Genomic DNA, 13912 nt, shown 5'->3' on the forward strand with positions numbered 1-13912 from the left:
AGCCTGCTGCATGTCCACTTTCTCTCCCATTAACCACTCCCCTTACTTGGACTCACAGACTCTTGACACCATGTGAAATATCTAGCAAAAATCATACTATTGCATAGAGGTGCAAAGTTGCATAGCGAAACTTGATAGAAAAGAAGGTACAATTACCGTAAATAATACATAGGAGACATCCTAACTGGTATGTATCGTTCATTCATTCCCTCCCTACAATGGACACAACAGTGCTAATGCCTGTATTTTAGACACAAAGATTTGGAGATGGGAAGAGGGGGACTTAGGCTCATGTAGTAAGTTTATAGTGTGAGATATTTTCCAGAAATAGGCATGAACAACAATCTTTGATTAATTTTCAGGTAGATACTCTTCATGGCATCATGCAATCTACCTAGCATTTGCTGCAACTCAGTTAAGTTCTCAGCTAACAAAAATGTAATATCTATATACATAAGTGTACCTATATCCATTAGCCCCATCATCCAAATTCTTAAATTCATCAAAGCACTCCGTGTATGTGTAAGCATTGCACAACACCTAAGGAGACATCATGTACTGCTATCTTGCTTCCTGCTTAGTACTGATATGTTTAGCCAGTTGTCCATTTATTCTCGCAAGTGCTTTACTTCCATGTTATGGAATTAACATGGAATTAAACAACCAACCTCTGCACTGGAGCAGAGTTCTGTCTGGCTTTCCATGTATATCAGTGGTGGGTTTTAAAAATTGTTGGAACCTACTCTGTGGGTGTGGCCTCCTTTGTGGGAGTGTCTTGCTGCCCACGTGACCGGATATGAAATTATGAATTAGTACTTAGGTTGGTCCAAGTAGCTATTCAGAAACTCTGGCATTGAAGCATGCAAGTCTTAAAGCTGGCAAGTTACCAGATCCTTGCCAGTGGTGGGTTTCAAAAATTTTTGGAACCTCTTCTGTAGGTGTGGCCTGCTTTCTGGGTCCATTGGTGGAACCTCTTCTAACCGGTTCGGTAGATTTGACGAACCAGTTCTACCGAATAGGTGCGAACTGGTAGGAACCCACCTCTGATGTATATATACCTTAGCTGAGGACAATGGCATGTTTTGCAAATTTCTGCTTTACTAAACACATTCAATAGTTTGACAGGATCGCTACAAGCTGAAGTCTTTCAATAATCAATGCTTAACTTCTTTTATTCTTGTTTTTTTAATTACTGTTAATTAAATTACTGATAATTACTATTAGTGCCATTACAATAATTCTGATATTTCTTATCCTTTTCTAAAGCCAGATTGAACTTCTGCCATCTCCTTCAACAACTCTTGTACAGCTCTAATCTGCATTGGATAATCCTAAATACTATTTTGCTAGCCCATGAAGTTAAGGATATTGTATAATTGTTTGTCCACTCTGTTGCGTCATCTTTCTTTGGTATTGATATTGGGCACTGCATTGTCCTCCGGATTTGATGGCATAAATACGGTAGATGAAAACATTTGCAGACTTTTCTGTTACTTGCTACATTTCTATAGATACAGTATTCCATTAACTCCTATAGCTTTCTAATTTGATAATTATCATAATCCTGATCTATTTTCAGTACTAGAGGTTATTGTAGGTGGGGAATATCTTCTAAGAATGTCTACTTCTTAGAATTCCAGAATATCCTTTTCATCTTTGTTTTATCTCCTTTAAATCAGTTACCATCATTGGCGTCTTTAGCAGACCTTCTGAGTTAGGGATCTTCCAAACTGGAGATCTTTTGGAAGACTTCTCCTGTTTTCCCGTATTTGTTTCCATCTTTGGTATCTACAGATGTTGTCATAATATTGTGTTTTGTCTTTTCTAGCAACTATTTGTTAATTCTTTATTATAATCCTTCCCAAGTTCTTTATCTTTCTTGGCTTTGTTTTCATTATTCTTCATGGCAATTTCCATTCTTTTTTTTCTTTTTTTTTTTTGGACATACCATTGGCTTTCTTCTTTTCTTCTTGGAATTTAACAATCTTTTTTCACATTACTATTTTCCTATTTTATAAAATAAGTTATGATTTCCTTTTCATCATTTTTTCTTGGCTATTTAACATTTGTAGCATATGTTTCAATTCTGCCTTTGACATATCATTTCATTGCCATATCAAACTGCAAAATACTTGCTTTAGCATTTCTTCTCTTTAGTTTAATTTTAAATAATTTCATAACTTTTGTTTTCATTTCCATTCACTCTTTTGGAAGCTTTTTGCTTAGCCTTCCTTATTCACTTATATTTCAAACAAAATCACCCTTCAAGTTCTATTCCTGTTTTAATCTTAACCATTCCTTGTTATCCTTGACTGCATTCTTTGTAACTAGAGTTTTCCTTCTATTCACATCACACAATATATTTTTCTCGTTCTCATTCTATTTCGAGCAACCCACCTCCTTATATGCAATTTCTTTATTCATAGGCTTATTCCACTTTATCATTCCACATGGCATTCTTTTCCTTGTTTCCACTAGTTTAATTCCACACACTTCTGTGGTACTCTGTAAACTATTGTTCTTCACTCTATTTAAAGCAACTTCTATATCCTCTTTCCATATGTAAAATTATTCTAATACATATTTATACAAAACTTTTTTCCTGCAATCATTGTCTCTCCCCCATCTCTCGTATCCATTTGTTTCAAGGGCCACTTTTATCTTTATAAAAATGCTGATCTTTACATTCTGAATGTCTTGTTCCCCTTGTATATAATTGGAATTATGCATCATCGATAAAACATCGTTCATATTTCAATCATATATATTTCTTAGCCAGAAGCACATATGAAAAAAGATGCTTGAGCCACATATTCAACTCACCAATTCCCACTTTCCTTCACTTTTGGATTTTGAATGTGCCAGCCACCTTCTCTCTACTGATTCATCTCTTTCCCATCCATCCATTCCATCTAACAGATTCCCCCTCCCTGCCTGCATTCATTTAGAGTGTTGCACAATTTCTCCCAAACTCGTCTCTAATCCCATTATCACCATTCACTAGAATGTAGTAGGTAAACCTGTGGAATATACCAATTTTACTTTGTGACATTGAGATCCAGTTTAGTGCAGTGTTTAAGGCATTTGGCTAGAGACTAAGAAACAGTCTCCAAGAATGAGACATGAGTGTACAGAAGGAAAACAAAATATTTTGGAATACATGTAGTGCATGTAGTGCATGTAAAAAACAGAGGATGAAGGGATAAGGTATACATTTTCAAGTAGATTTTGGAGTAATCTTCCAGAAAATAAACTAACCAAATATACTCATTCCAAGAATAAGCCAGTACACTTAATCACTGTTTGTAGTACGCCCAACTAGTGGAACTTGTCAAGAAATAATTTGTCTCACTGATTTAAATGGCTCTACCTTTGTGTGTGTTTTCATGCCCGCGCTCCCGCACACACATGTCTGTAAAAGAATGCAGAAAAGAGACTCCTTATGGGGATGCCTACAAAACTGTACATTTCAGGGTTATATGTTGAAAAAAATGAATACCAAATCTGCAGTCAAAGAAAATCAGGCAAATGAAAGGGATCTAACTTTCACTCTTACTTGTTCAAACATAATATCATACTCCCCAAGGAACAAATATTTACTACTACACATGAAATGTTATAACTGAACTGAATGCCTAATAGCAGCATCTGATACCTTCCAGATTTTTTTTAATGTGAATTCTAATCTTTTACCTATTAAAACCATATTAGGACAACAATCTTATAGCAAAAATCACAATATTATTTATATGTCTCATAAGAACAGAGACTAGATTTCATCCAAAAGGTGAAGATGTGAAAACAATTATGGTACAAATGACTTATGTCCTTTTGTGACATCTGCTTCAAAGTAATGCCACAAGTTAAAAAAAATCATTGATTTGCTTCGACATTTCTGATCAAACCATTGAAATGGGCCAACAGGATTTGATCAGGCATTTCTGACCTAATGAAAATTGGGAAAATTGGCATTGGCACAAGTTAAAAATCCCCTTTTAATGCCTAAATCAATGTGGCATGGCTACTTCAAATCAAAATTTCAAACAGAACTGGAAGAGAAGGTCAATCAATTCTGTTTGGAAGTGAAGCATCTTCAATGGTCTACACAGTCCTATAATTTAGATGCAAGGATTTAGCAGTGAAAAATAAAGGGTATCAATATACTTTAAAATGTATTTTATTATAGTTTACAATATGATTTTCATATTGTCATGGATCAGGGGTGGGTTTCGACCGGTTCGCACCGGTCCCTGCGATCCGGTTGGTCGCCGAACCTGGAAGTAAGTAACTTCCGGGAACGGCGAAGCCCCCCCCGTGCCCGCGCGCGCCCGCACACCCGCGCCCGCTCCTTACCCGGTTTTTACGATTTCTGCGCTTTCCACGCATGCGCAGAACGCATAGAGCGCCTGCGCGATCCTCCAGGAGCAGCTGGAGCATCGCGCAGACGCTAGTACGCATGCACGCGCCGTGTGCGTGCATGTGCGCACTGCGTGCGCGCGCGAGGACGCCGCGTGCATGCGCGAGGACGCCGCCGGCCTCGTTCCAACCGATCCGGTTGGAACGGGGCGAGAAACCCACCCTGTCATGGATGTTCTGGATTTGAAAATATGGTCTTATTGAGAATCACATCTGTTTTGATGTCACAGACTTAAAAAAAGTAAACTACACAAACTACACAATTATGATTCATAGCTTTGTATGAAGTAACAATAGAACATAAATAGGTAGATAGGTCTAGAATTACCTATATTTATGTTTTCCATAACAAATAACTTTCCGGTGTTATAAATGTAAAGCTGGAGCACATAATTTTTTCAAGAAGTTTTTCTAAAATTAAATGTTACAGAGGTATTAACAAGAGGGAAACTAGGATAAAATGTAACTTTGATTTAGTTTACATTGAGAGTTCATTCAAACTAAATAATAAATCATCAATCATTCATGTAACAATTTATTCCTTTTACATTAAAATTATAATTTGATAACAGTTTTTTCTCGTTTGATGTAAAGGAAGGATCCTGTAATCCAGGGGTGGGTTCCTGCCAGTTCTAACCTCTTCTATAGAAGAGGTTCCACAAATCTACCATGCCGTTTAGAACCGGTTCCAGCTCCCTCCCCCCCCATCCGCACATCATCAAGATGAAGAGCAAGAGGAGGAATTCTGGGAGTTGAAGTCCACAAGTCTTAAAGCTGTCAAGTTTGAACACCCCTGGGGTTTTTTTCTAAAGGGTTGGGGTGCAAGGGTCTTGTAACTTGACAGGTTCAAGACTTGCGTGCTTCAAATGCCAGAGTTTCTGAGCCAACATTTTGGTTGTTAAGCAAGAGCATTGTTAAGTGAATTTCATCACATTTTACAAGTTGGCCACGCCTTCCCAGTCACATGGCTGGCAAGCCACTCCCACCTGGTCACATGGCTGGCAAGCCACTCCCACCTGGTCACATGGCTGGCAAGCTACTCTCACAAAGCAGGCCATACCTACAGAAGAGGTTCTAAAAAAATTTGAAACCCACCACTGCTGTGATCCTTAGAATTATATAGCCATCTTACATGATCTCCCAGACAGACAAGCTCTGCTTGAAAGTGATAATAAATTCATGCCTGAGAAATAACATGGAATGTTATTAGTTCTAGTGCATCAAATCTGAACAGCTATAGATGGAATTGTTAGCACTCTATGCTGTTGTTATCAATTACTGCAGGGGAAGGACTTTAGATAAAATTAAAACATGCCTCTGAGTGACTAACACATTTCTGATATAACTAGAGAAACTGTAACATAAACAAATCTGGATAGATCCACATATTTTCACAGGATCACATCCCTCTTTGCATTCCAAGAGTTTCCTAAAATTAATTTTAAAAAATGTTTATTATGATATGAAACTAATCCTTATGATCAGGCTGAAAGGAAGGAGGAAGTGAAACAAAACAACATGGATACTATGCAGGAAAAACTAATCACTTTTAAAATGTATTAACATATATTTTAAAATTTGTTTGCTTATTTAGATTGTGCCATCTGCTCTGATTGTCCTCTTAGGGTCTCAGAGTTTGTAAAATAATATTAAAAGTAGATAAAGTGGAATTTTGACCGAAGACAGATAAAGTGAAACAGACATAATACAGATGGGTGTCTTCCTGTATAATGAACACATTTCAAATGGAATTCTTGGCTGTTGCTTAGTAAATCCTGGAGATAATTGAAAAAGGAAAAGAAAAATGGTGAACCAATCAATTTGACACAAGTAGATTTGTCCAATCTATTATGCCTTTCCAAGAGAAGATTTGCCCATGAACTTGGCAATGTTGCTTGATGTAAGTTGCTTGGCAAAACAGCTGCAGCATCTGAGTTAAGAAAGAGCCTGCCAGACATGCTGTGGTAACCTCCAGCTTAGATTATTTTACTTTGGGTTGGCCTGCCTTTAAAATCTAGCAAAACACTTTCACCAGATCTTGATTGCTGTGGTCAGACAGTTGACAAAAATAACTAAAGGGCCACGTTATCCCCAGTCTTTAAGGAAGTGTATTGATCTGTAACGGAGATTTTGGACATTTTGAAATGGTTCCCCGAAGGAGCACATCTGATCTCTACGATCTCTAACTTGAAACATCTGTTTTCAAAATTCATAGAAAACCACTAAAATATGCGGTGAGGTTAGCAAGAGAAGATCTTTTGAAATCGCTTTCAGTTAAATGCTCTGCTATCATTTTGGAAAAATTTTGTTTAGAAAAAAAATTGTCACTCCTGCTCACCTTCCATCCTGAGTCGAGTTATCTTTGTACTGGCGAAAAAAATGTTTTCATAGGTCTCTTCTATTTATTATGCTGAATGGTACTTTTAATGTTCTTCTTTTAATGTGGCTGGATTGTATCATTTTATAGACTTTGTTCATGGGCCATTTAAGAAAGTATTGCTTAAAAGCCGCTCAAGATGGAATTCATACTTTGCTGAGAGTTTTTTTTAAAAAAATGTCTCCACTGTGTCTATTCATAATTCCAGGCAATCATTTCCTTTTTCTGGAGGCTCCGTTTCTGTCCTCCATCATTTCTCTCACACTTCCTTTATAGTCAATGTTTCATGTTCAAAGTACATTTAGTGCTCAATGAGTTGATCCGCATCCACTTTCCTTCTTCCCTAAATATATTTGCAGAAATGCCTTTGAGTTTAATAGTAATGCTGTTTCTGGATTTATTTATTTATTTATTTGCTTGTTTGTTTATATGGCATCAACCCAATGGCTCGAAAAATTTTGACTAACCAGTCAGTTTATTCAGAAGACAATGTCTCCAAAAATGTCCCTCTCCTTTCATCTTTAAAAGCAGCTGCTTTCCCATAACTACTGCCTTTTTCAATATTAATTTGATGAACTGCATTTTTCTACATACCAACAGTCCAATGGTGGGATTCAATTATTATTTTTTGCTACCAGTTCTGTGGGCATGGCTTCGTGCCATGGTGTGGCTTGGTGGGTGTGGCTTGAAGGATGTGACAGGGGAAGGATACTGTAAAATCTCCATTCCCTCCCCACTCCAGAGAAAGGTTACTGAAAAATCCCCATTTCCTCCCAATCAGCTGGGACTCGGGAGGCAGAGAATAGATGGGGTGGGGCCAGTCAGAGCTAGTATTTACTGGTTCTCTAAACTACTCAAAATTTTCACTACTGGTTCTCCAGAACTGGTCAGAACCTGCTGAATCCCACCTCTGAAGCAGTCCACTCAATTAAAAACCCAATATAAAAATAATGAAAACAATAACCCCCACCCCATCCCTGGTGATAGCAAGCAATCAAACAAGCCACTTGATGGGCTCCATCCCACTCTGGATTCCCCAAGTCTGTTGGTAAAACCAGGTCTTCAGGGCCTTATGAAAGAATGTCAAGGTGGGGGCTATTAATGACACTGCTTGGCTAAATAAAGATTCACAACCAGAGATTGGATTTACTGATAGAGAACAGTACTAACAGAATATGGTTAATGCCAGAAAATAAATGAAAATGTTTGTCTGATGAATGCTGCACTTGATCTTAACCAAAAGGCCAAGAAGCAACATTATTATATAAGCTTGAAAATGGAAACTTTCAAAACACATCCATTAGATGGTGCTCCAGCTGTAACTTCTGACAATTCTACACATGTATACCTACTGGGGATGAAATGGTTATCTTGTTAGATTTATAAATGGACATTGTTAAGTTAACAAATTTAAAAGTAACACAGCATGCCTGCATGAGGCAATCTGAAATACTGTATGTTCATTTGCTGTCAAAAGTGACTGCAATCAAAAATGCATTTCAAAATATTTTCCTTCAAACTATTTACTTAGATTAGATTATTTCCCACTGTCATATGAGCTAGGAAAGTTATTGTGAAAGGGGGGGGGGTGTAGGGGAGAAAAAGCAAGAAAAGAAAAACAATTATTGGTACCATGGTAACAGAATCAACAATACCAACAATAACAAACTCAACTAGCAAATTGGCATTTTGCTTTCAAAGCACTGTGAGCAATATCTCATGGCAATGTTTTATTAGATATTTTTCTCTCTAATAACACTGTATTAAATATGCGTAGGAGAAATAGTACATTCAGAGTAAATATAAGCCAAAAGCACATCTAAAAAGAAATGTGTAATTTAGATTTTTTTAAAAAAAAATATTGCTTGTAAAAACTAAGTAATTATATAGAACAGAGGTGAAAAGGAGTGATAGAGAGAAACTTATAAGAATAATGTTTTACTTTCCCTCAAAATATTCACTGAACGTTTGTGATTCTAAATGCAATTATTAAATGAAGTCATTTATTTATGTCCAGAATCCTTTATAGATTAGAGGTCATAGCCTGCATAAAATAGCATAAGCACATTTTATATAAATCTGTGGATTGATTGTACTTGGGGTATTTAAAGCAAAATTATTCAAACCAATTCTATTCTTATTTTCAATAAGGAATGCTATTATCATCACATGGATACAGCTAATGCTGGTCACCTAGATGATACCTTCTCTATCTTAATAAAAGTGTTGCATAAAAACCTCAATTGATGGATAGTACTGAAAATGTGATTGAATCATACGGATACCCAAGAATGTACGGGAATAACTGTTTCTCTTTAAACATATGTTTTAAACAAATGTCTACATACAAAGTAATAAACATAAAAGTATGATTGATCTAAAAGTTCACAGCTACTTACAACATTCCCATCTCTAATGCCTACTGAAAAAGCAAGTTTTCAATGACTTTTTCAAAGCCAGATTAGTGGCCATCCCAATCTCCTAGGGGAATGCTATTCCATAGAAAAAGGGGCAACTGAAAAAAAAAACCTGTCTCCAATCCTGAGAATTACATTACTTATTCACTGGAGTTTTTAAAGAAGAGATTGGACAACAATTTGTCTGAAATGTTATAGGGTTTCTTGCTTAAACAGGAGATTGGACTAGAAGACTTCCAAAGTCCCTTCCAACTCTTGTTACTCTATTATTCTGGAATTGATGAGCTCTTCAGAGGGAAAAAGAGAGGGACAAGAAATTTAAAGGAAAAAAAACTCACCTTACAGTATGAATTGACATATGAGTGTGGTGTAAGTAAGCTTTGCTTAAAAATTGAATGCTTGTGGGGAGTTACAACAAATGGAGTGTGTACAATATAGTTTCCTTTTCTTTTTCTAAGGTCATCCTTTTTGTTGTCTTACTCTGTTTCTGTGTTCTGTAAACATTTACTCCAAAAGAGAACAGCATATTATATATTATATATGCTTTGAAATAATGTGGTTAAGGGATGGGAAAAGTTTTGATAACTATTCAAAGTTACATTAAAAATAACTTTAGAAAATGTACACCTGCCTTATTTGGAACTCTGTAGAAATCTTGAAATTTGGTTTGCCTGTTTTGGCAAAATATCCCAAGATATACAATGTGTATTATGAAACAAGGTTCACTGAGACTAAGTGTAAAATTTTGTGTGGGATTTGGGAAATTGAAACCAATCTCTTTCCATGTTCTTGGTGAACTGAAGCTAAAGCTTTAAGACTAAATCTGATCAGACTATTCCAGGATTAATGGAGAGAGAAAGTTGGCGAACCATTGCAAACCAAGAAAGTTATTTTGATTTTTCAGGATCTTAAATTTTAATTTCTGCATAATTCAAAGTACTCCTTAGCCAAGGAAAATTTAAACAGATTTTGCATCATCTTGCAGCAATAGTACAAACAACCATAAAGCCTTGAGAATAGAAAAAGAAGACTGATTCCAGCTGGATCATGACTTTAAGGGACTAAATGCTACCAAAAGGTTTGCTTAATAGTTACATAATGAATTTCTCGTCTACATAGCATAAGTTCCCACCTTGTCAGCTTTACCTCTTACCATTATTACGTATACAGTGGATGAATGCAACTGATTTTTAGAGGCATTAAGACAAGTAGCAAGCACATTTGTTTTATTATCAACTCACTGAATATTTTCAAAAAGGCACTATTAATAATGCTGGAAGCTGGGCCTAATTAACATGCACTTTGTCCATTTTCTTTGTCATAAAAATATGTCATAAAAAATTTGAAGAAATGACATTTTTTTAAAATTCCTAGCTTGAATTAACTGACAATTATTTACTCTGTTGAAAGCTAATTTACTGTATTAACAAATTCCCTAAACGTAGAGAAAGTAGTTGCTATGCAACTATGGAATGTCTGGGTTATATTGAACAATATATGTGATATATTCTACTTAATGTGATAATGAGCACGACTGCCATCATCATCCTGAAAAGTGATGCAATTGGCAATGGTGCTTTTGGTCACCTGAGGCTGAAGAAAAGTAAAAAGCTGTTGCTGGAAACCTGAAGTTGTTGGACACTGAAAGACACTCCAGAAATTTTTGGGGGAGGTCTTCTCTGGCCTTCTGGATTGAGAAGCCCATGAAAGACTCATTTTCCAAACTACTGTCTACTTGCAAGTTGTTTCATCACACTATCAGACACAGCCTTACAAAGAAAATAATGCAAATGATGGAAATATATATCAATCAATAATTTTAGTGCTAAAATTATACTTACTTTTCCATAGCTCAGCAGGATGATTCGTACCAGGACAACGTTAATATGGGCACCTAAAGACTCATCGTGATAGATTTCATTAACCTACAACAGAACATGAAAATATCCATGTAACATGACAATAGTGGGGATAAAGCCATATGTTAAAAACGTTTAATTCCAACTCTACTTAATAATAGCATATTTACCTAGCCATCAAGCTGCAACACTGTATAAAATTCTTGGAAATAAAATGCTAGCTGTGACTTTTTGAAATATTGTTTTATTTCCCCGACATCAGAAAAGAACATGAAGGATTATTGCTAAGGCAGAAAAGAAAAAAAGCATCTTTCTTATGCTTAGGTTATAATTTGTATTTACTTATTAGTTAAAGAAACTTTCCTATTCAATTAGTTCTTGGTATGAATAGTGATACAAAACTATAAAAAATGTGACAGTGATATTTAAGATTTACCTGCCTCATAAGTTTATGGATTGTAAAGTCATTGTACCTTGTCACGTTTCTGAATAGCAATAGCACTTAGACTTATATACTGCTTCATAGTGCTTTCTAGGCAGATAAGAGAGTCAGCATATTGCCCCCAACAATCTGGGTCCTCATTTTACCAACCTCAGAAGAATGGAAGGCTGAGTCAACCCTGAACTACTTAGAATCGAACTCCAGGAGTGAGCAGTGAAATAGCCTGCAGTCTAACCACTAAGAGGTTAGCCTGCAGTCTAACCACTAAGCAACCATGGCTCTGTTATCAATGGTATAAGAGAAGAGATACAACCATTCTTGCCTAATACCAGCTTTCTTAGAAGACGCAGACTGAATGGGTGCCTTTGACTGCCTTTGCCTCTCATCCTACAGAGTTTTAGCATCATGTACATACTATGAAATGTTTGAATAAACCTAGAAGTATGCTTTATCTTAGTGAACAAAGATATAAACCATTCTGTGACTCAATCATGTTTTTGTTAACATAGCTGTGAGATGTGTTTGTTTGTTTATTTTTTAAGATTAAAATTAAGTATCTCTGAGAACTGCCAAGTCTTCACAAATCCCTTCCTCACAAACAAGGTTCTCTATCACAGTGGAAAATGATGTATACATTGATTGATTGTGTGTCATCAAATCAGTGTCAGCTCTTATTGACCGCATAGATAGACTGTTTCTAAGATAGCATATACCTAACATGTCTTTTAGGTCTTCCAACAGTACACTAATCAATAGTATAACTGGGTCCAACCAATTTGTGCTGATTATCTTCTCCTTCTTTCCTCCTTTCTCAGAATTACAGCCTTCTCTAGAGAGCTAGGTCTTTGCAAAATGTATCTAAGTAGATAAAATTCTCATCTGTACCTCAAATGAGAACTCTGGGTTGATTTGTTTGACAATCCATTTGGTTTTTTTTTTTTACTATATAACATATTATCAGAAGTCTTCTCTAACATCAAAGTTTAAAAGCATAAATACTCTCCCTATCTGGATTCTTCAAAGTCTAACTTTCAGTTCCATAGATTGTCACAGCAAATACCATAGCTTGCATTATTCTGATTTTTGTAGGTACAGACACATGATGCCATCTAAATATATTTTCCAAGGACTTCATGACTGTCCAACAGTTGTGAGTTCCGGGTGGTACGGCCCGATACGAGGGTAGTGGTGGTAACTGGGAGCAGTAGCTACCATACCGGAATGGTGGGCCATTTGGCCCGCCCGCCCGCGTTCCTTACTGCTTTTTGAAGTAAATGGGCCAAATGCGCACGTGCACAAGTGCATGTAGCACAAGTGTGACCTCCGCCAAGCAGCTGAGCGTCACTGGGCAGTGGCGTGCACATGCGTGCATAGTGCAGTTGCCTGCCTTGGACCCCTAGCACCATTGAAGCGTACAGTTGCAACGGAATCCGGAACCCACTACTCCTGCCCAACCAACTTGCTTCCTTAATTGTTGATGGTTGATCCTAAAAGGCAGAAGCTATCTACCAATTTGAGTATCAATTCTAAACGTATACAAATAAAGTTGAGTTCATGCAGTTGATTTTAATGATAACAACTGTGGCTGAGTGTGATGCAGACCAAACCACTCTTTGTATAGCTAAAAGGTGTTTTTTTTTTTTGAAGTTCATGAAAATGAAGAAATGAATGGCAAGATTTCAAGTTTAATATTATTTCAAGTAATTATTAGTTTTATTCACCCATTAGAAAACTTACAGGCAACTTACAAAAATGAAGCTTGATAGGGTAACTTACACAATTAAAATATTTCCCAATAGTTTCCAGAAGGATGGCTGTTTTAGAGTGGATTGTAACAAAGACAACAGTCTTCTGGCACGTTCAAAGGCTCATAAAATTATAAACCTGGTTTCATACAGCTTGCTTCATTTCTGAAGTTATCTGTCTATGGAAATTCTCAGTCATCCAGGTCATGGTTGTCCCCAAGGTGCTTTTTCAAGAGGCAACTGAACTTTCTGCTTTTTCTTTGAAGATGTTTCGCTTCTCATCCAAGAAGCTTCTTCAGCTCTGATTGGATGGGGGGGGGGAATGGAAGGATTTATATTCCTTGCAGACAGCTGGTCATTTTCATTCTTTTAGTGGGTCGTTAAAGTCATCTGGAAGTTTATGTCATCAGGGTCACTTGAGTGGTGCAAATTCGTGTGGAACTGTTGAAAGGACTGTGTTGTAGATTGGAGATAGATGATGAGAGGCGAAATGTCTTCAAAGAAAAACCAGAAAGTCCAGTTGTCCTCTGAAAAAGCACCTTTGGTTCAGAAGTTATACAGTCCCTGAGTCAAAAGGAGATCTCGCTGCGAGAGACTGGGACAAATACCCATGAACTAGAATTTGGTACATTAGATTTGGAAAGAATTATCCTCAC

General features: G+C 36.7%; 1 protein-coding gene across 1 annotated transcript in view; it reads right to left on the minus strand.

Moving 5' to 3' along the window:
- ADAMTS2 (ADAM metallopeptidase with thrombospondin type 1 motif 2) overlaps window positions 1–13912 on the minus strand; it is a 257227-nt gene that overhangs the window by 66622 nt on the left and 176693 nt on the right. Inside the window, 1 exon segment of the mRNA XM_032212158.1 lies at window positions 11052–11135. Within this exon segment, the coding sequence (XP_032068049.1) occupies window positions 11052–11135 (84 nt within the window).

The sequence above is a fragment of the Thamnophis elegans genome, chromosome 2, assembly GCF_009769535.1.
Source record: "Thamnophis elegans isolate rThaEle1 chromosome 2, rThaEle1.pri, whole genome shotgun sequence".
Classification (NCBI taxonomy): domain Eukaryota; kingdom Metazoa; phylum Chordata; class Lepidosauria; order Squamata; family Colubridae; genus Thamnophis; species Thamnophis elegans.